General features: G+C 38.1%; 1 protein-coding gene across 5 annotated transcripts in view; it reads left to right on the top strand.

Annotated features, from left to right (window-relative positions):
- The window catches only part of LRMDA (leucine rich melanocyte differentiation associated), a 628,583-nt gene extending 615,037 nt beyond the window's left edge, over positions 1–13,546 (top strand). For all 5 annotated transcript variants that reach the window (XM_085554243.1, XM_085554242.1, XM_085554245.1 and 2 more), the window contains one exon: positions 11,296–13,546. In XM_085554243.1, the coding sequence (XP_085410369.1) occupies positions 11,296–11,375 (80 nt within the window). In that variant the 3' untranslated portion in view covers positions 11,376–13,546. The remainder of the gene's footprint in view (positions 1–11,295) is intronic.
- The last annotated feature ends 10,497 nt before the right edge of the window (positions 13,547–24,043 follow it).

Genomic DNA, 24,043 nt, shown 5'->3' with positions numbered 1-24,043 from the left:
TCACTTTGCCCCGTTAACTACTGCTTCCTTGACGACATCTCCTCCCCCTGCCTTCAGTATTCAGCTGTACTCCAGCCACAGCTAGCACAAAGCCACGTTTGATGTTTTCTGAGTAGGGTGAGCGTCTGTTCTCAGCAGAGATGCCAACAGGGAAGTCAAACTTGTTTTACGCAAAGACTGAAGTATTTCAGTAGCATATAGCTGCTTCCCAGGAGCCTCTCTGAAAGGACCAGGGGGTTTTCTGCACACACGTAAGTGGTTAAACTTTCCTTATCCTTGAGAAAGATCTTTCTTAAAACATTTTTTGTTATTGTTTTGAGATCTTTGAGGGATTTAGCAGGGCAGTTGTGTTGTGCTTTGCTGCTGACAGAAAGTACAAAGGATGCGATGGAAGTCACTGTGCCTAATAGCACTGCTCTCAGCATTTCCTCCTCCAGGACCAAACCAGCTTAGGGCTGCCCCAGGTTTGACAGCAGCAGTTCATACCCTGTTCCTGGATGTGTTTAACCAAACAGGCTGTATGCTACCAGCTCTCTAGATGCGAATCCATGGGATGGCTATTGAAGGACTAACTGATATCTGCAGAGCACTTTCTCTGTGTTTCAGTGGAACCCATTGTGAGATGAAGGTGAACAGCATTACCCGTGAAAGCCATTGTCTAAGTGGCCTTCCCGTGACAGATGGGGCTTCTTTGGCAGAAAACCCTTCCCTGGTCTGGGGGACGGCTTCTGTTCAGAGCATTTCTTCCTCTTGTATCAGTAAATGACCTAAGCAATCTAAAACGTTTATGTAGCTTTAACCAAGCAATTGAATGTCTTGGAAACAGAATACTGCAGAGTCTTTATCTTTTCAGTTAACTATTTAAAGGGCATTTGGTACAAAAGTGGCAGCAGGTTATTGCTTCCTGTTTACCTTGGTAGTCTCAGAGACAGTTGCTGTTAATTTGTGCTTGTAGCAGATACAGTGATCAGTGCTGCTTGATTGTTTGTCCAGATGTGTTTTATTAGGTCCAACGTGCACATTTGCCAGTTGGCTCCTTTCTAACACGGGGACATGTTAACTTACAACATAGTCAAGTCTGACAAATTTGAACCAGCCAAATAAGTGAGTAATATTTCAAGCTGTCAAAGCGGGTGAATAGTGATTAACTGACACACTCCAAAAGCTCTCACCAATATCCATGCTCCGGTGGAAAACGTTTACTAAGCGTAATACTTGTTAGAAAGTCTTTGGTGCTTTGACTAAACTTTAATGACTCTGACCCTAATGGAGAGGTTTTAATGTGCCTCTCTTTTGAGCTATTCCTTAGCCTCCTATCTTTTATCTTTAGCAAAAGCATCCATAGAGGCTAAAAGTACTCTGGTAAACTGCATTCTGCTGTCCTTTGTGATTTAAACCTCAGCGCCTTTCTTATTAGCATGTTTTGAAAAGGAGGCTGAGGAAGGGGGGGAAAGAGTTGGAGACAGGAAACAATGACAATATTTTGGCATTCAGTACTGGAGGCGGCCAATGTTTGGGAATTAGGCTATGACCAGCAAGTATTTAGCGTAGCAGATGGTGGTGTAGATGTGATATAGCAGAGAACTAAATTCTATTAAGAGACAAGACGATACTGGGTCCATAGAACTAGGTATTTGCTGAATGGTTTTGGCTGCTTGCATATGCTATACAGCAACAGCAACAGAAGAGGGAAAAGGTCTCACTGGTCGTTTGGGGACTGTATATATCTCACAGAGTGCTAAATGCCTTCATCTTCCACTGGAAATTAAGGGAACTAGGGTCCTTGTAGTATCAGCTCCTAAAGAATCCTTAGTTCTCTGTTAGAAAGAATCATAGCAATCCTATCATTTGCGATTTGTTAAATGTTTCCTTTATTTCCGGGGAAGGAGTTATGGAAAGGACCAAGTAATGGCATGCAAAGAAGTTTCGCTTAATTATTTCATAATGTGACAGCAACACTATTTCATTACTCTCTTTAATTTTATTTGAGAGGCTTTCATTCCCAGCTTCTAAAATGAAAAGCAACTTGTCTTTGTTTCAGATGACTCTCTTGAGAAATTTCGAACCAGTTGAGACAGACTGAATTTCGTGTTTTTTGTTGTTGTTGGTGGTGGTGGTTTTGTTTTTTGTTTTTTTTTTTTTTCCCCTAATGTGAACTCCTCCAGCAGGAACACATTTGAGGTCCAAAAGCAAATTTTACTCACGAGATGAGCCAAATTCATATCTAAGCTCTCCAGAAGGGCTCTGCTGCTTAAATTTTTTTTTCATATAAGAGTTTGTAATTTTATTGGAATACTTGCAGACTTTCCAAGCAATTATTCCAAATGTTTGCTTTCTGTTCCATAAGTCATGCTACATTTGTTTAATTTTATAACAGTTACTAAAAGAACATGCTTCCATTCTTTCTTTTTTTTTTTTCCTTCCTCCCCCCCCCCCCCCCCCACACACACACACATACACACGCATTTTATTCCTAGTGCAATCTGTGAATGGTTAAAGTTTGTGATGTGCAATACAGTTATACTTACTTTCTGTTTTCTTAATGACCCTGTTATTCCTTATGGTTTAATTCCTTTGCTGATTAATGTGCATATTATTAGTAGAATGTAGTATAGAGCAGTCTACAGAACTGCCATTTTCGCACATGTTAGCCAAAGTAACTGAAAATACTCTGAGTTAGTGTGGTGAATGTATGCTGAACAGATGAACTTCAATATACAGTAGAGATGGGATTTTGTAACCTCCTTACCAACTATTCCAAATATAATAAAAGTGTCTCTTAGCACCATTTAAGTGGTCACACTGGTGCTTAATCAAAAGTAATAGAAAGATGGTTCCAAAGAGCCCTAATATTTATGTTTCACGAGACCAACAAGTGTCACTCCATGCTTTGCGAGGTTGTGTGCTCGGCCATCACCTCCCTCCCATACAGTCTGAGTCTTTTGTTCAGACCACTACACGGTGACATCCTCTTTGCAGCCATCGGTGTATACAAACTGATGCTCACCGAGTTTAGTCCGCCAGCAGTCAGACTCCTGGGCGAGAGGCTGAAAGCATGAACACAGGCTTTGATCGTGACAGAACAAGAAATTGGCTGCAAAACCAACAAACGGCATTGCTTTAATTGCCAGAGTGGAGTATTTCGCTGGCTGGCGCAGTCCGTTCGTTAGACAAATGCATGCTGCCCTCTAGTGCTGCTGCTGCCGGCTGCTGGCTGGGGCCACTGCTGGTCCTCGGCGGGTACTGGCCATCAGCTGAGAGTGATGAAGCTGCTCTGGCACAGCTTGAAAGACGAGGGATATTTAGCAATCTCAGTCTGGATGTTATTGGGTCCTTACAGTTATTTGCTCTGCCTTTAGACTACTGCTTTTATTTAGACTACGTATGTGGAAATGTTCAAAAGACAAAAAGAGCTGTTAACCCATCTGTCTTTTCCTCCATTCCCCTCAAGAGTGGAATTCTCTATATACAAAGTATGATTTCACCTGTTATACCGGGTGTATTGGTAAGATATTTCCTGTGTACGTGGGTTTCTTTAAAATTGCATATACAATTTATGTGCTTGAGAATTTAGGAACATCTGCTTAAAAATTTCAGCACATTCAACAAGAAATATTTTGTTGTAGAGCCTATATTAATTCAATCCCTGACACTATCTGAGAGAGAGAGCATGGTAAGGATGGAGAAAAAAAGAAAATAAAAACACGACAGTTTTTACATTTAGTACTTCTTGCTTCATTGTCTTCAGAGTGAGACACCCCCTACCCCACCCCCAGCATATTTCTCTGATGATGGTTACAATAAGCATGGAAAGATTCCAAAGAAATCCCAAGTGCGGGACCTTAAAGTGTAACAATGATACCCAGAGGAGCATGGGACTGGTTAATGATTTAAAGTATTATGCCCGAAATGCTCCCATTTTAGCCAACAGTAAAGATTCTGTAGACAGCACATGCCCAGATCAAAGCTGGTCATGTCAATGTCATTCAAGGAGGGAGTGATACCCTCCTTTTCCCCTTTTCTCCCCCCTACCCTTTTTTAAACAAAGTATGACATCTGAGGAACAGTGTGTTGATTGTTCCACTGCCAGGATACGCATAATGGAAACATTAGCTCCAAGATAACTTTTAATCTGTCAGCCTAATGGCTCCTTAATGTGTAGAGGGCTTTAAATGTATGTCAGCCAGGGCTGTATAAAGTAATATAGTTTGTGGCCTGAATGGATCTAGATGACTCCGCATCATGACACAATATGGTTTATTATTAAGTATCAGCTCATCAGCTTATTCCCACAGACTTGGGCAAGCTTCTCAATTTTCCAGTAACGGATTATGTGAGAAAAAGCTTGCAGTGCATTTTTTTTCTTTTCTCTTTTTTCTTTACTCTCTCCCATCTTCCAAATTACAAGTTTCATCCCAGCTGCTTTGAGAGCCCTGAAGTGTATTTACAGCAGGCTGCACTTTATCACACATCAGCTTGACTGCTAGTTTACACTGAACATTTATGCAGCTCCCTTGGCCTGGGATGCAAACTTCACATCTTTGTATTCCTATCACCTTCACTGCAAATTTTTCCAACATCCTCTCCCTGTTGACTGCTTTCCTTCCCCTCCCCTACTCTCAATTCTCCACATACTCCCCCATTCCCCCTCCCCCTTCCTAGACACAGGCCAGTGAGACTTGACATGTCACAGCACTTGTCTGTGCAGGATACTTGCAATAATTCAGGGTCTTAGTTTCCCTGCTCTGATTCCTCTCAGTTCTAGAATAGGTGTGTAATTCCAACACCACTGACACAGACTGGATGTGGATTTAATTTTGTGCTGTTCAGTAATTTCTTTCAGTCTGAAGCACTACTTCATGCTCTGGGTGTCCAGAGGAAAATATTATCATTTTTTTTTTAATCCCTGTGCAGGGTGCAGAGCAAAGAGGTAATTCATCTCCGTGAATGCAAAGGCTACCTTTCTTTTAGCAGTGTTACCCACGCAGGGAGTGTGATGATCCGGGCAAGTTGCTTTTTCCATCAGGTGCTCACAAACATATAGGTCAAAATAAGCAAGACAAAAGAAATGGATACAGGATAGTGATGCAGACTTAGAGTGAGACAAGACTCTAACAGATAGCCACTCTTCTTCAAAATCCTTATAATGGTGAAAATAGACTACCAGGAATTGCCATAGAAAATAATGAGAATGGAAAGGAGGGGTTTCAGACTGTGAGGGCTCTGGGAATTTGGCCATCAGAGGGACTGAGCATACTGACAGGAGGGTGGGAATTTGTGTTCTGTCACCACTGGAGTGACCCTCCATGTGTGCACTTATTGCTAGAGCTGGCTGAGAGGAGGTTAGCCTGCGTGAGGACTGGACATGTTTCAGTCTCTTTCAGCTGTAGCACAACCAAAGTTTTTTTTTTTGTTTCTTTGTTGGCTGTATGCTCCTCTTTCTGTTGTTCCCATTGCAGTAATTTAAGGAGTCTTGACCTTTTGCCATGAGTTCCACCTGTAGTCAGGCATTCTGGGAGCTGCATTCACAACCAGCAGGTTGAATGGTAGTGGGCATGGATTCCTTCATGCTGACATTAACAGATGCAGCTCTTCTGTTCTTCTGGGTCACGTTGCAATTTTTGAGCTTGAGCTGTTCCATACTGACAGTGATTTGTTTGCTCCATGGCACTGGGTTTTATGCTGGAAGGACAGGGTGAAAGCTCGAGTAGATCTCTTGGAGTTACATACTTCACTGCTCCAGGAGCACTTAGTGACTTACATGGTCCCTTATACTTACCTTCCAACTGATCTTCTCTGGTTCCTTTGTCAGAAACTTCACAGGCTGGAGCATATTCAGTAGAAGCTATTGTTTTGTTTCACCAAAACCAATCGTGAAGACTATCTACATCTCCCTCCACTCTTGTCCTTCATTAACTTTATCATTTTAAAATTGTAACTAAATTTAGTTTATAATGGGTCACAAAACCCTCAAATGCATTCTTTACTGCTTTGGGCTTTAACAGTTCACCAAAGGTAAATGACATATTGTTCCTAATTCCTCATACTATTCTTCTTGTTTCCACATACCTACAAAAATGACTGGAAGGCCTGACAGTTCATGTTTTGCATTTGTAAAGTATCTCCCTTATGCTACAGCCAGGAGACTCAGTAAAAATTAAAGCTCCCTACTTGGGCCCAAGTCAACTTTCTGTTTATTCTTTTTTCTTATCACTGTGGGATAGTTAGCATCTCCCCTCCTTCTCACATCCTTCTCAGGTCCTGCCCTTGTGTTCTGTGAAGCTTTACATGGATCTGTGCTGCACAAATATCAGTCTGATTTGCCTGAATTTCAGGCCTTTCGTAAAAATAAGTAAATAAATAATTGTTTTAAAATAATTAGCCGGTCCATTTCAATTAATCTGTGTCAGAAAATATTTTTTTGGAGGATAAAGAAGCAAATATTTTGAAAATGTGTTTGGAAATACTTTGATACTTCTTAAAGCATTTAATTGCTTTCATGTTCTTAATGATGATTACATAATAAATAGCTGAGCTATCATTAGAATGATTTTGCATTTATCTTTTTTTAAAAAGCACAACACTAGAATGACTGTGAGAGTATATACATAATGCTGATTTAGCAAAACAAAGTAGCCTAAATATTACCAAATATATGTTACTGAAGGTCTGAGACAATTAGTTTCCTAATTTCTTGACAAACCCTAGTGCCTCACTATTTGTGGAAGTCAAAGTGAAATTTAAAATAATTTATCAAGTAGATGTAAAGTTGTTAATATTCCATGGAGACAAACATAAAATGAAGACTTCTTGATCTCCTGAGCTAAAGGTTTGTTTTCTGTTTTAAACCAGCTTCATTTATACCTTTACATAAAAGGATTTGAGACTTGGAAATTACTATAACTGATTTGCCTAAATCAGTAGCGTTGTTGATGTGAAATTATTTGTAGATTTGTATTTATTCTTCTCTGAATAGTGTAGATAGGGAATTATTTCAGGTGAAAGAAGTTCATATTAATTTTTAAGGGAATTTTACAACTTCTGTTCATTAATTGTAGAAAATGCCCAAGTGCCTGTAGGAAAAAAAAAAAAAAAAAGAAAAAAAAAGATAATGGTCTTGATATTTCATCCTGAAGGGTCTCAAAACAATTTGCAGATTGGTAGTATAACCACACTGAAATGCACCCAGCTTCTTGGTGGAACATGGCAGCTGTTTAATAGCCCATAGCAAAACTATACAACAGCAGGTTGTGAAAAGAGAGATGAATATGGATCAAATACAAATTGGCAGTGGAGGATTTAGGTACTGTACTCAAATTAAACTTAGGCAAAGTGGAATCTCATTAGAATATCAAGTCTGTGTATGAGCAGTCTATGCATACTGTCTGACCCCAGTGACCTAACCTGTGTTTAGCTCACTTGAAAGGTAGGCAAGGGACTGTATGCTGAAATGTGTTACCAGCTGTATGCTGTAAACCAATTTGTTTGACAAACAACTGTAAGTGTGAATACTTTGTTGTTTGTAGTTGCAGAAGGCTTTGTTAAAAACATTTGATGTTAAAATGGGTGCTTGAGGGGCATCTTGATCAGATGTGGCAATAGTTTTGGGTGGGAGAAGCAGAAGTTTTGACTTGACTGTTTAGTTTTAGCCATTACTTTTTGAAGAAAGATGAATGCTATCAAAGAAGGCTGTGCCACTAGCAGAGGCCCCTCACAATGATGGCTGAAAGGTGTTTCAAATTGCTGCAGAGCAGTCATTTATTAGGAAAAAAAGTGTGAACAAAAAGATACTGCCAGATAATATTTCCCTTAGGTTTCTGTTGGCTTGAGCTGAATTTGGACCTATGGCTGTGGCTGTGTGACCTATAAGTTTTTTACATCTCACTGCAAATTCTTTTTAGTATTTTCCACATAATACATGAAGATCTACAAACTTTTCTTACTCTAGGAAAGTGTATAGAAATCAAATTGCACAGTAGCTCTCTGAAACACGTGCCCAATTTAAAAGGAGCAAACATGACTTGAACAGTTTTTCACATGCTTTAGTATGCATGTATATATTTATTTATTTATTTGGATAATTGGGTTTTCCCTCAGCTAGGGAAAAGCTGGTGTTGCTGACATTACAATGTGTTTGTGAAGAAAGACTGATACCAAAACACATGCAAGCAACTGCAAGGTCATTACTTACCAGCATAATTAGAACATCCATTCTGAATGGGGAAAACATTTAAAAGATAAAGAGTGAATTTAAAAATGATTTTTTTCCAATGCATTTTTTTCATACTTGTAGTTTTAACAGCTTGTGGTGATGGTAGAAGCAGCTACTTAAGAAAAATTAGAAGCCTTATTTGGGGGAAGATGATCTCTCAAGAGACCTTGTGTTGTCATTTCTCATGAACCGCGAACAGAAACCTCATTCAGGATGCTGTATGTTGTTTTGATACATAGGAGGTATACTTAGCTTACTAAAGCCAATGTCAGATATTTTAATTAAAAAACAACACAAAAGTCGCAGATGTATTGTTTCCCCCTTGTTCCTCCTCTTTTCCGTGTGCAAAACTGCAAGTGTCCTCATGCCTCTGAACTGCAAGGAGAGAATAGAATTGCAGATGGGCAGGATGGCAAACTGCAGAATGCTGAAATTCACGTATGACCTATCTTAGCATCAGGCCCCTTACTGCAGCACATAAGCCTTTCGTAGTTCTTGTTTTTCTGCAGATGTCAGTGGAAGGTGGGAGAAGGAGAGAGAAAACAAAACAAAACCCAATCAGTCACTGCATTTAATTTATGAGCCAGATTATTGTTTTACAAATAACCTTCATGATAAATAGAGTCTCATGGCAACATTTTCAACTGTGCTTTTATCAGGACTCTGAGCAGTGTGTGCAATATGCCTGGCAATCGAATCACAGCTGTACGCCTTGGTAGGGAATCTCTGTGGAGACAACACTTCCTTAATTTAAACAATTGTAGGCTGCAGGAGTTCAAAAATTTCAGCTGACTTTAACTGTCACTAGCCCAAGCACCTTTATCCCCAGGCGAGCAGCAGCAGCTGGATTTCATTTCCTGCTGCCAGACTGTCCGACATCTTTGCTGAACATCCCAGGAACCGAGCGTCTTTACTTTAAGGATTTTATTCAAGGTGACAGCTCCTCACACTTTAGCGTTCAGATCACCTCAAGTAGCTGAGATATCAGTGAAAATGAGAGCACTTCTCCAGCAAGCTCCAAATTTAGATTGACTGAGGTTATCCTTAGGCCTCTAGACCCAACCTCCGTGACAGAACAGGCCTGCCAGTAACTTTAAAACTACACTGGAGTTTGTAATGATGTCTGGGGAGAAATATTCTGCTGGAGCAGAGGAGAATACTATAAGCGATAGGAAATGATGTCAGATTTAGTTAGGGCTGAAGACAGCGCTGGAATATACTTGGCATAATATGGCACTGGTATCTCTGTCAGCATCTCTGTTTTCTGTCACCGCACACAATTCGTGGCCTGTCTGTAGTCCTGACAGTGTCTTTTCAGATCAGGTTATTGCCAACTCGGAGACTCGCTCAGTACAGCACCATACAGCCCCCTTTGTTTGAAGTCTGCCCTTTTGTCATTAATGCACTTGATGTCTATTTAAATCTGACGGTGAATGCAGTATCTGTTTTCCTGTCAAGAGATCATTGACAATATTAATACCTCATGTCCTTGCCTCATTTTCTAAGCGCTGACACCTAGCTACAGTCTCCAGCATTCATCAAACAGCACTCTCTCACCAGCATCTCTATAAACAGTCTCGCTTCCAGTCCTCAAGAAATGCGGCAGACCTCAAACAACACTTCTATCAATGCCAGGGAAAAAGCAGTCTGAAGAATACCATTAGTCAACTGTTCATATCCTTTACATTTAGACCTAATGCTTACTGCAGTCTGACTTGGAATGCCATCACTTTAGGGGGGAAATTTTGCTTTTTCCTAGATGCTTGTTTAGGAACGAAAACATCACACTTCAAATGTGGAAACAGGTTTACTATTGAAATGATGGAAATTGAAATTATTGATGAAAGCTCTGTGGAGAAGAGGAGTGCGCCATATAGGCTCCACTTTTGCTCTCCTGAAATGTGTTATTCACAAAGAATGACAAGACAGTCCATTTTTTATTTTTTTCCATAAGAATGTGTTACTGTCCTTTCTTAAAAGGAAGGAAGAACATGGGTTACATGCCCACAGCCCATGCCTTTCAAGATGTTAGCTTCTTATCAGGTACACGTTACACTGGAAAAATATATGCAGAATATAAAAATTTGCATATTTTATTGACACTGCGAGTGGAAACAATACCTGCTGTGTGAGTTCTGGAAAGCCGGAACTACAGGGAGTTGAGGGTCAGCTCCTTCCCCATCTTTCCCCCTTACGTATGGCAGTGACAGTATCCTTTTGGCAAGGTTATGTATGCCCTTACAGGGAAGAGCTAGGTACATCAGCACTTGTGCTAGACACTCCCAAGATAGAGGAGACTCTTTCACCTTACTTCTGTGTGCAAGAGGTGACTTTAATTTGACTGTGTGTGCCTGGGGGAACAAAGGATAACTCTGCTAGCAAAATTTAGCATCTTTGAGGATGTTCACAGGTGGGATGTGACTGTGAACTTACGCTTTTGCATACCACTTAGTACCACCAGAGGGGATGCTTTTGAATAAAGTTGTGAGATCTGCAGGTATGTATGTCTCATCCACAGCAGTTAAAGCTTCCTCAGGCATCTTACCTCCTGCATGTGCAGAGAATAATGTTCCTGTTCTCCCAGAATCGTTGTTCAGGCTGATTTTTTGAAAGCATTCTCCATGTGCACAGACATTTAGCATAGTTAACTATTGGAATTGTTTTTTATTCACTGGGAAAACCATTTAAAGATATAGCGTGGAAACTGAAGACAGTGCAAAATGTGAGCCCAGTCTATGCTCTCTGTTTTTCAAAAGTTGCAGAGGATCACTGTAATTTAAAATAGAACATATGATGTACCAACATGATTCAATTTTTGAAGACATCTATGGATATTTGTTTAACAGGATAGCTCACACAGGTATCTGAACACACACTTTCCCTGTCGGTTACACACTGCTGATTGAAATGGTAATACTGAATATTACTAAGGAACAAACTTTTCTTTTCTTTTTTTTTTTACAAGACAAGAGAACCGTTCTCTTCCCTCTTTCAAATTTCCCTGCTTTTGTGCTTCTGCATCACTTTCCTAATTGTAATTTCTACCACTTTCCTAATTGTAATTCATTTCCTTTTTCCTGTAGGTATCTTGGGAAAATGCCGCTACATTTACTATGGAAAACATTCCGAAGGCAACAGATTCATCCGAGACGACCAGCTATAAAACACTTCACTATTTCATGCCACTTCAGTCCCTCCACATAAGAAGCACAAATTGAATCTAAATTTTAAGTGTGTAACTAAAGTCCTCTAGTGCCTTCTGCTGACTTTGCCAGGCCTGTCAAGTTCATCCTTCCATCTCAGTCTGAGTAGTCACATAGAGATTGACATGATTGCCTTTAAGCAGGTCCCATCCACCAGCGTGACAGACAGCTGTGGCAGAGCACCCGGCCTGACAGGAGGAGTGCAGTGATGGATTGCCCAGTCCAGCTGCTGCACGCAGGAGAGCTGGGGTCACACCTGGGCCTTCACTGAGCATGCTCCATTGGCTGGCGCCACGCAAAACCAGCATGTTTATCTCCTGCTCGCCTGTTGAGTGAGAGTGGTTGGTGATAGCAAAGTGTTTATAAAAGAGAAGGGATATAATTTCAGATGAAAAAGCCCCTTATCTATTCTAAGGTTTTTGTTGTTTTTTTTTTTTTTCTTGTGAATTAAGGACTTTTGTTTCTATTATCTCCTATATGCTCACACAAATCCTCTTCATAGGGTATTCTTGGTTTTTCCACAAATGAGCCTGTATGGATTATGGTCTCTTTCAACAGGAAAAGATGTATCCAAAAAATATTTCATCAATGCAAACTACAATCAATTTGTATTTTACTCATAAGCAAAGGAAAAAGAGTTGAACAGTTTTACAGAGAAACTTTTTTTTTTTTTTTAAATTATTAAATAACATCTCAAATGTATGTACCTTGATCTTCAGAAGAGGGGTCATTTTTAATACTGCAGTAGTAGCATAGGCTATCTGTGTAGTTGGAAAGGCACTCAATTATGATATTCACCGTATGTATTATTCCTGGTTTGTTATGCAATATATATTTTACTTGTGTAGAGAGTACATTTAGAATTAAACACTTAAATTTGGAAGGAAAAAAGGGCTTAGAAAGAGGGATGTAAAATAAAATTGCCACCAGATGGGTATGATTGCTCAGCAGGGAAATATGTCAATAAAAGTAAGTGAAGAAATTAACATAATTAACAGCTTTACTAATATGTTCTGGAGAAAAGTTCTGTTTAATCCCATTTGAAGTCTACATAAGAAAGGCTACTGTGAAGTTTTCAGTGAAAAACCAACAGTGCATAGCGTATTTCTTGCTTCTCTAAGAAACAGATTGAGATACTTAGAATCATGAATATCTTTATGTGAAAAAAAGATCCTAATACTTAATAAATATATCATGTTTAGTGCTACTAGTTACAGTGTGATTGGCTTAGGAATACACGAAAATGCTATCCTCTGGGCTGTTCATAACACATGTATATTGTTCCTGGTTGAGTGTCATCATCTGGATGTGTTTGGCTTGTTGTAATTAGATGGTGCCCTTAGTTTACTTTCCTAGAGGATAAGTGTTAATTTTTAGAAGATGTCCACTGTTTTTGGCAATTGTCAGCTGTTCTTGTGGATAGAAGTGAAGCCAATTACAAAATTAATTTGTTCTGTGTAAAACAGTGGGACTGTTGGAGTGAAAAAGGAAAAGTTGCTGCTGCTGAGTGTCTGAGGCCTTGCACAGTAACTGGAAGACTTTACTCACTCCAGAAGTCTGTAGTAAGTCAAGCAGATACTTAAAATCACCAATGAACAATATAGAGTGATGTCGTTCATACTACCCGTGGAGCATGTCTGGTATTTTGAGTTTAAATTGAACTCTGAGCTGCTTGCTACACAAACTGCTGTCTGGAAAGTAGGTTTTGGCCATTTGTAATTGCTCTGCTAATGTCCTGGATAGTTACAGATGAAATGCAGATTCACATTAGATACCCTAGAAGATACTACAGCAATGAAAACTACAGGCCTTTTTGTTTTCATTTTTTACTTCTCTTCCCCCTCCGCTGCCCCCACCCCCCCATCCCCCCCTAAAATAATCCTTAGAAGTATATTTAGGGCACTTGTCTTCCCTCTTGGCTACTAAAATAACATGCAATTTTTGTTTGTTTGTATTGTATTGTTCTTTTTGATGCCTATACATGTTTTGGCCATGGCATATTATAGGCAGCAGGTTCTGAATATTTGTTTAGAATAACCTAATGTCACTTTCAGTCTGGTTGCATATATGTTCTTCTCTTTATAAAAGGCTTTAACCCTGCCTCAAACAATAAACAGCACTTGCAAACTGACCACATGATTTTTCCATCTTTATTTTGCTTGTTTACTTTGCCTAATGTCAAAACTATTTGTATCATTTTTTCAGAAGTGTTTTCTTCCATGCAAAGCTTTGGAGGCAAAAAAAATATTTTTGGAATGAGAGAACTGATCACAGTACCATCCATTTTATTTTCTGTTTTGACTTGAGGGATTATATACCTATAGTCAAGTATGATAAAGCCCTAATTACAACTTGCTTAAAGGGAATTCGAATTAAATGTCACTGATTATGGAAAATCAGTAGGATAATATATAAATAACAAATAAATGTTAGCATATTGTTTAAAATCTAGTATGTTTATTGCTGTCTATATAAACATCAGTCTTTTTTAATATGTGTAACATTTTATTTTCAGACGATTTTGCTTCTTCTGCATGGTGTCTTTAATTCACTGGTTTAAACAAAATGGGTTTAGCTGATGAAGATAATTGGGTGCTAAGAAGAATTGAAAATATCTTCAAACATCTGTCTCTTGAAGTGGAAGACCTTAAGAAAAACAAGAAGAAAAACACTGAAATAAACCTGCCTTTCCATAAATGCATTTAGGAGTTGTAGAGCTCTTCAACCTTTTTTTTTCCCCACATGTTCCACTTTGTCTGAAGCTCCATGTATTCTCTATGGATGGACTAAGAAGAAAGCTTGAGCAAAACTCTGTCAGCTCTTGGAAACAGCACAGTAAGTAAATTGTACACAGACAGATGTAAGAGCACTCAGAAAGAAAGGAAAAATGGTAAACAAACATAAAATGTGCATTGTTATGGGAAGACTTTTAGTGTTAGTAGTCTTATGGACCTTTGCAATGGAGGTAGAAGCTTTCAAATTTTCTGAACTTCTCCGAGTACAACTGCTATTAAGATAATTAAGGCAAAATACAGGTTTATTTGGTGGCATACTAACAAATATTTATTGTGCAAACCGTTGTACTAGCACTCCTTTCTTTGACACAATTACTTGTTCAGAAAACTTTGAATTTCAGCAAAATGCACTGACTTTGTTGAGCCCTGCAAAGTTACTCTAACAGTGCAGTTTATTTGAGTCTGCAGTGTAACTTATATGATGTGGAAAGGAAGGCTTTCATTCACATCATCCCATTTTTCAGCATTACCTGTGATCTAGAAGAGTACTTGGATTTAAGGAGGGGACATCTGCCTGAGAGGCAGCAACACATGTGGGTGTCCTGCCAGCAATACTACCTTGGTATGTCCTCCTGTTAAAAGAAAACCTCTGCATGCACTTTTGTAATTGAGGTGTTTCTTAGAAAAGAACACCTTCGGTTCTTGCTATCCACTCCCAAATCTTTCTCAAAACTTTCTCTGGCCGTAATACCTACAAATGACTTCACAATGGGGTACTGCAGCCACAGTTTCCTTGCTGGGATGTTGTCACTTCTTTCTGAATTCTTTCTGTTGGTAGGTTCCCATCTGTTGTTTCTTGTCCAAGATTGAAGTTCTGTGCTGATGAAAGCATGTACATGAGGGCACAGCAAGTAGTAGCCTCAGCAGTACTGGGGCACAGCATTGTCTTCTCTCTCCTCAGAGGAACCTTCTCCCCAAGAAAAAGATGGCTAAGTGGATGCAAATTGTAGCAAAAGACAGTGCAGAAGAGTCATTTGGCATCTATGGCAGTTCAAAAAAGATGGCCACTGTACTGTGTAGGCTTTAAATCTGTTATGACTTGACAAGATGAAGGTCAGGATTAAGATCCTTTTCTCCTCCTCTGCCTTAAGGGTGAGGAGGCAGCTACCACCACATTTCTAAGTCTTTTGAGAAAGAAAATGTGCTGCACAAACCAACCCTATGTCCCTTTGTTAACACTTCTTGGTATTACTGTGGAAACAGTTGCTGTTTTTGCAGCTCTTGGGTCCTAAAATACCTTAGAACTCTTATTATCTTGAAGCAAAAATGTTAACTTGTGCTTGATCAGCACTGCTAAACAAATAAATAGGGTAGGTCCAGCCCTACTGTCTTATTTCACGTAAGCCTCCTGCCAGTATTTGTTTTTATTCCAGGAAGAGGTGTATAATGAAGGCTAGTGAGATAGACGGTGAGAGGGTAACATAGAGAATTGTCTGAATCACTGAATATTGGTCTTATGTTGCTCCTGTTTAAGTCTGAAGAAAGAAGCAAATCTACCTCTGCTCATGACATTTATTTCTACAAATTACAGGGTTCACTTGCTCCTGATGAGTGTGTTTTGTTTTTGGTTTTTTTTTTCCTGTCAACTATATACGCATCTTGGGAAAAGTTTACCTCCAGAAGAGCTTTGCTAGATGCAGCATTTGTGGTGAGGTTCTGAATCAATGCATTTTGTACAGACTCAGACTGAGCCTCACCACTTATTTCTACTTTATGTGGTGTGATACCTTGCACTGCTTTCCCTGTTTGGAAAAGATTGTTCTTTTTTCTGTGTTCATCCTTCTGTCTGTCTGCTTTGTTAAAGGGTTGTCATATGTGAAAGAAAGAGATGAAGTTAAACTTTCCTTGAATGGAGCTATTTGCAGGATCATTGTGGGGAAACCACAGTGACTCAGGTGGTATCAAGTCAGCGTTCTTGCATGCTCTGCTAGCTGTTGTCCTCTCTTTTTGTCCTGCCCTGTCTTTATGTCTGCCTCAGTTGTCATGTCTGTGCTCAGCAAGCAAGTGATAACATGAAATAGCTGAGTGCTCCCATTTTGTTTTTCAGGTGAAATTTCTGCTTCTCTGCTTGTGGTATAAATACTGAAATGCATAGTTTGCTTTTTTTTTTTTTTTTTTTTTTTTTTTAAGCATTTTTATAAATGCGCCTGGTAAAGATTACCTCTCACTGTATAGTCTTCTGGAATTTAGTTAAGATCTGTATTGGGTAATCCTCCTTTCTACTCCTTATAATGGGAATAAAATAAAACAAGCAATATATGCTTGTAAGAAACTATGTACTGTGGGACTGTGGCTGTGTTGACAGTTCTATGAGACAGATTGGCATTGCTATACACAAGCAAGTCTGAATCACATGAAAGGCCAAGCTGGCTTATGCCATCTTGTCTGGGACATCCACTGAGTTAGCCTGTAACTGTGAGTAACTGATGTGGCTGTTGATTTCCTTATGGCGTTCTGGCAGTATTAGGCAGTTAGAGACTATTGTCTTACCTTAAGTTAACACTCATTTTACTTCTAATGTTATTAGAAAAGCCTACAAAGATCTCAGATAAATAGACACGTCTAAGAAAAAATAGCTTCTTACAATCATTTATAACTTGTAATAAAAAATCTTAAGAGAATTTTCCTTGGCATTGGTTATGTGAGAATGTGCAGGATACACCCACCACTTCTATTTCATCAAATCTATTTGAATTAATATCTTTTCCATACATGGTACTAAATAACTAAATCTTTCTAAGTTACCTTTTAGGTTAGGTGACTGATGGACTTGCCTCTGGTAGTGTTGTCAACCTGAAGCTGACCCTTTCTTAGAGTTGCTGACAATTAGATTAAGGTTTCAGATCAGGATTTTCACAAGCCTTCAAGGAGCAGATATTTTTAAGGACAAACTAAGTCATGGTCATGGCACATTCACAAAATATCATCATCATCTCAACTTTCTTAGCATTTTAAGAAACAGCATGTTGGAAAATATATTTAGTTCCAAGTTTTTTGTGTTCATAGGTTATAATGTAAAAGTATATTCTATATTATCACATTACACGCAATGTTATAGCTGTGAGAGCAAGTTTCTAAATATGTTCTAAACATCCTCCCAAGCACAAGCTTAAGATTTCTTGGAAATACTTTACATTCTAATGGAATGCTTTGCTACCAATGTAAAACCAAGTTTTCCATTAATTTTAAATTTGTGCAGAGAAAAATAAATAATATATATATATATATATATATATATATATATTTAAAGAAGAATATCAAACAAACTGAAATTGATATAGCTGGTATAAGTTTTATCTGCAATTGCACTGTTACTTTTAAATTAACACTATTTTCTGCAGTCCAGTATTTAAGATTATAATACAGGGAAAACAAAGAAAGGTTAAAATATCTGAATACAAGCAGTTTATACATTTTACAGGCTTCTCTGATTTTATATGACCTTTGAAACAATGTGTGCATCCAATTATTCAGCATTCAGTGTATATATTGAGTAAGCGGACAGTTGTGGACTTCAGGGAATTTTCAAACACACATGCTGTTCAACCCTAGTAATTTTCTTTTTACCTAGGAATTGTTTTCAGAAATTCCCATATAATGAAATTTCTGTTTAAGTTGATAGCTGTAAATGAGGGCACAGTTGCTTCATTTCCTTTTGACAATAAGCCAAATTCATCCCTGGTGGAACTCCATTGATTTAACTCTACTTGAGCTAAGCTACACTGGGGATGAATTTGGCCCAGCTTGAGGTTTTTTTATTCATCTTTTCTTTAATTTCCTTTAGCTTAGTAGTCTATTTAGGGCTGGTCAGAGGATTACAATGCAGGAGACGGGAAAAGAAAAACTTCTCTGCTCAAGATCATTTCCTTTTTAATACTTTACTGATTTAGCCATGACTTGTAATGTGTTTCAGGTAGCCAAATTTCAACATCAATTTTGGAATAAAGTTCACTATACTTGGAGTCTGTTTCCTTGGCTACTTCCCAAACCACCAAATCACCACCTACTATACAATGTGGATATTACAAAAGGCAATTGAATTGTTAGTGAGCTAGGAAATACAGATAAACTAAAGTTATCAACTGATGCCTGATATGTTTAGCTTCAGTTCCACTAATTACACACCTCTTTGGCCATTACTTCACATGAAGATGGAGTTGCAAAATCTCAACATCTGTAATATCTAACATACCTTCCCCCCAGCTACTGCCTGTTGCACTTGGGTTTCTCAGTTGGGTAGTTTCTGTTCATCTGACGTTCATGCCAGTCATTTTACTTTTATTTCTTTTTTTGAATAAGTGTTGGTTATCGTAGGTTCACACCCAGTGAGTTTCAAGTTTGAGCAAGAGCTGAAAGTGTTGTTCAGCCAAAACCAATACTGAGCTGCATGCGGTTTTCACCTGAAACTGTAAATCAGCTACATTCACTGAGGGGTTAGCAAACCTGGCCTGAATGTCAAATCCCTAGCAAGTCTCCCAAATCAGGCTAGTTCTGGCTTTCATTATGAAAGCTTAGTACAGATCTAGCTAAGCCCTCATTTTCCACTTTCAGATAAATGCTTTTTCAGCTGTATTTATGAGGCTTAGGAGTAAAAAAACCTACCAGCTGTTAATGTTAATCATAAGTTTACAGTATAAGCACATTCTGAGTCTTATCCTCTTCCCTTTCATGTCAGTAGCAAAGCTTTCAATGTCAATGGCACTGAGCAAATATCACAAAACACAGGAATACACACCCAGTTTAAAAAGAAAAGAAAAAAAAAAAGAAAAAAAAAAGATGTCTGCTTTGAGCAAACAAAGCCAGGAATAGGATGTAGTACTCTTGCATATTTTGCTCTGTGTGCTCTGTGTGTGCATTCACTCTCATCAAGGAGCATTCAGTGGCAGTATGGAAGCAAGCACAAGTTTCAGCTTAGTGCTGGAATTATTTTCATTTTCTAATGAGACATTAAAAAAAAATAAAAAAATTTAAAATCACGCTCTTTGACATAAAGAACCATAATATGCAGCATAAAAATATGAATGTCTATCATCGGTTGTAAGAATAAAGCCCAGATTTTTAGTTCTGAGGCAGCAGCTGGCTGATAAATTCCTGGAGGTTTTGCTGGTGGAAACACTGTTATCTATCAGAATGGAAATTAATATTATTTTACAGAAGTTTTGTAGATTCCAAAAGTAATTATTCTTAAGCATTTAGTTAGATCTGATATTTTTTGTCTGTGGATTTTACTCCAATGAAAGCATGGTGGATTTTGTCTATAAGACATTCCACTACATTTGTCATTTGGGTTTTGAAACTTTGTAATTCCTATTTTACTGAATTGAAAAGCCAGACATGCTTTCTGAAAACTGAACAAACCTTCCAGACCTTCAGTCTGTTGTAATGTATGTATTTATTTTATTTATTTTTTACAAGAAGATAGAAGTGTGGTTATGAGGTCTATGCAACAGGAGAGGTGGTTTCAGTTTGTTCTTTCTCCATTGGTTTACTTTTAAAAGCTACTAAAAAATATAAGATTCTGTTTCCATATTCGAGAAGCATAGATGGTAACATGCCCTTATCTGATATATTGCTGAATCTCAGTTAACAAAATCATTCCTGTCATCTCTGTTGCAATATCACAAAAATTTTATTTTCACTCTGTTTTTATTTTGTACAAAACTTTCTACGTTAACACCCTTAAATTAAAAAAAAAAAAAAAATCCAAATAAATGCCATAGTTGATGTCATTGTTATGATTCATCCTTATGGGTATTAAGGGTATTACAGCATAAGTAACAGTGATAACAGTTACAATTTTGTTGTTGTTTTTGAGGCCATATTTTCAGAATATTATTCTCCTTAATAAACCATTGATGGACAGTTGAAAATAGCGAGTATATTCTGGTCCTTTACACCTTTCTCTCTGTCACTCACTCACCAGTTCTTCACTTATGTTGAATGCTAAAATAATTTCTTAACTCTATGCAGTATAATTCTGGTTACTTGTTTAATATTAACTTTTTTTATTTAGACTTCAGTGCATCAAGGCAGCATTTTCTTCTTATTTGTACTTATTTCTACTTATTTGTAGTTTAGAGGAAGTTAATGAAATTCTGTTTGCAATGATGGTCCCTCATCTAGCCAAGGAATAAATGGCAAGCCAGTGCCACAGAGTTAAAAACAAAACCAAACAAAAAATCTAAATGTCAGGGTTGAATGCGTATAGTGATGCATACCCAGCAAATGCTGGGTGCAGCACTGAGGAGTGAATAACTCATCCCAGAGAAAAAGTAGATGGATTTTTTTACTTTTGGCAATGCTCTCTACAATGTCTCAGGTTACCCTCTGCTAAATGTCCTTCTCACATCTGAGTTCGGCTTTCTTTGCTGTCAGATGTAAATGGACAGAACAGTTCCCCTATGAAGCAATTGCTATCACTAGAATTCCTCTAGAGGATTTCTCTAGTACTGGTAGCAATCTTTGCCTCTATGATATGCTTTCAAAAAACATGATTAAATTGCAAGTTTGCACCATATATGTACTAGCTCACATGCCACCATTGCATCTCTCTTCTTGTTTTTTTTTTTTGTTTTTTTTTTTTTTTTTTTAAATGAGAAGCTTAACTAGGAGCCCAAATAAATATTTTAATAAGCTAAAATTTTTGTTTGTCCAACTGCTAGTCAAATTTGGCTGAAACACTGCCAGATGAAATGGGCAAAGAGAGCCCCAGAGTAAAATTACACAGTGTTTAACTATGTGAAACATGACTGGCTGCCCATACACAATCACAAATAACTCAAGAGAATCTGAAGAACTCAGGATGCCAGGGAAAAGGAAGAAAAATGACTGTATGTAGTACCAATTAAATTTAAAGGGAAAATGTCATAATCAGTAAGTCCAGTTCTAGACTTTTTGTTTGTTTTAATTTTAAAAGACAAAGAAACTGCAATGTGATCTTAAAGAGATATATATGTAATTGATAATTATGTATGACTGCTCTGTTCTTCTGAATTGGATTTTCAACTACTGGAGTTTCATCCCACTACCCCTTATTGTCCACAGGCAGATCAATTTTCTACCTATAAAGTACATATCCTTATCAAAATGTTAATTCTACCAAGCCTTGGAAAAAGTATCCTATTGCACTATGTATTTTATATGCCAAATTATTCCACTTTAATGGAAAGAGAACAGAAACATTAAGGAATTCATGTGTATCTGAGTTGTGCACATCAATCTTCTAAGGCGGCACATAACAAAGGTCAGAAATAGCCTAGCGCTGTGTTTTGTGTAGCGCATCATTCTATGAGAAAATGTGCCCAAGTTCCTCCTAAAACATTGTTTTCAAGCATGGTTACTACTGAATATATTTCTAAATGACAAGGTTTATTTGCCTGCATTTTGATATGTTTAGGGGAAACTCAGGCTGACAGTTAGAGGAGGCAGGAAGAGGGAGCTACAACAAGTTCCACCCAAACACAAAATGTCATCTCTTCCCCAGCTAGGATACAGAAGCATCCTGATGAAAAAAAGAGCAGACATTTAAAAGTTTCTGACATGTGTCACAGATGCAGCCATTGAGCCACTGCTCCTGATGTAGCTCGAAATGACAGCATCCGAGCCATTGGAACTGGCTGCGGGACATTCAAAGTTTGGTGTGTGTCGCATTTAATACTTGTCATGGCACATCTAGAGAATAAAAACGACAAATGGACACAGGCAGTAGTGATAGTTCAGAAAACTTAAAATAAAGCTTCCCAGTCTAATTGATATTATCAAGCTGTGCTAACATTTACCAACCACCAAGTAGGCAGACAGGAGGTCAGCACCCTTTTTTCTGGAAATCTTCCCCCAAGTCAGAAGGATAAGTCTTTCAAGCTTTCTGTAAGGGTGACCCAAACACATGAACTGTGTACTCAGAAATAGCATTGACTTGCCAAAGAAACTCCTTAATAATCAAAACGTATAAATATAACAAATCCTTAGATGCTGATGAAGCAACTTGTCATGCATGCCCCCATGTTATTTATTAACATTAGCTGAGGATCCAGCCAATAATTATGATTATTGTACCAAAGAGTGAAATTTATTGATTCTACTACCTCTGGATATTTCACAACCTGCTTTTTTGATTGCATCCTTGTGAAGGTACAGACAGCTGACAATAACATTCCTTTCAGGCTATAATCATGTTAAGCTATCAAGTTGACTTTCTTTGAGGTAGTGCATCTTTTAATGCTGGCCCCCAAATTTTCTGTAAATAAAACTGATTGTTTGAAATGGCTCAAGCATTGCAGCAAAGATCACTTGAATCAAGAGCTTCATGTCAAGTTTTCCAGAGAATTTATGGTCAGCAGCCCATTAGCTTGTCACTGATTGCAGTGGTTGAGTGCCTACTCCTCATCTAGCTTCCAGTTTAACATAGGGGATAGTTTTCTCTTTAACAGCCTGGGAGGTGAGTACAGAGGATTCAATTTTAGCATTTTCCAAATACAATCAGCCTCTGATAATGTGAATCCTCTGGCAAGTTGAGGTAGGAAAAAAAAATCTTTTATATTAAAAAGTAAGTGGTACCTACAGGCCATTGGAGTAGTTTCTACTTAAATCTTTTGGCTACCTAGACATAGTGATAAATCAAGCATGAGTTTAACAGCATTTCTTTCTGTATATTAAAACAGACATTATAGATGTTGCGGTGGAGAAAGAGAAATTTCAGTGAATGAATGTGTTCAAAATACACATTTTTTGTTTAGCTTAATGAGAGGATTGGTAGATAAATTTGTTTGTTGCCTTAAATCTATCCATTTTGTTAATTTAGAAGAATGCTGTTTTGTTGTCTGAGGTTAAAAAACATTTTTAAAACCATCTTCTTCACTCCCTCCCCCTCCCCACCAAATACAGCTAAAATGGGAATACATCGTAAAAACAAACATTACCATACTTCTATCTTGAGTTGGGAATATGAAAGTGATAAAACAATAAAGATCTCCCTTATATACCTCACATGAAAAATAGCTTTAGGAGAAGTCAAGCTGGCATGTTAACCTAGACCTGGACTCTGAATGTTTCTCTCTACGACAGCCTTAATACCAGCTACACTGACATTCAAACTTGGTTGACTTGGGTGCCCTCTGGAAGAAAAGGATGCTCAGAATTGGACCCCTTCATTTCATGATTTCTCATGCCTTGAAGGGTAAGTTTATGAGGGTCTGGCTTGGTGTACCTCTTCTTGAGTCTAAACTAAAATAAAGGTTAGGCACATAGTTCAGTGGAGAGGTTGCAGTAGGTACCAGTATTGCTGAGGGATAGAACAGGTAGATGCTGCCCTTAGGGACTGTGTACAGAAGATAGTCTGCCTATCTGCCTACCAGTTCAGGGGAAAAGATGAGCTTTGAGTCTGTCTTTCTGCATAAGACGGGTAAAGTGGAGCTCCTGTGGAAGGCTGCATTTGCCTCCAAAATTCTCCTCTTCAGATTCAGTTAAGACCTACAGAGATACTAAGACAAATGCCAGAAAATATATTTTTCTTGCTGATATGTCAGAGAAAATAAGCCTTGGACAACTTTCAGCTGGTTTTGACTATTAGTAGAAATGTAAATTATTAATGTTCTGAGTAGCTGTGCACCACCATTGATTCAGAAAGGAGTTAGAATGGGAGAATGAGATTGTAGGTTCTCTTCACTTTTGGATAATATCTTCCTGCTAAGCTGCTTATAATCTAGAAATATGACTATGCATCTACTTCTGACAAGGTTTTTGTATGTGTTATATTCTTACATGCATTGAAATTATAAAGTAAAAACAGAAATATGGATTAGAAAGAATACTGTAGGAGTTAAAGCATGGGGAAT

Source organism: Coturnix japonica, chromosome 8 (assembly GCF_054131305.1).
Source record: "Coturnix japonica strain WE chromosome 8, WE-NBRP24, whole genome shotgun sequence".
Lineage (NCBI taxonomy): Eukaryota > Metazoa > Chordata > Aves > Galliformes > Phasianidae > Coturnix > Coturnix japonica.
This window is presented reverse-complemented; position numbering and strand designations above follow the sequence as displayed.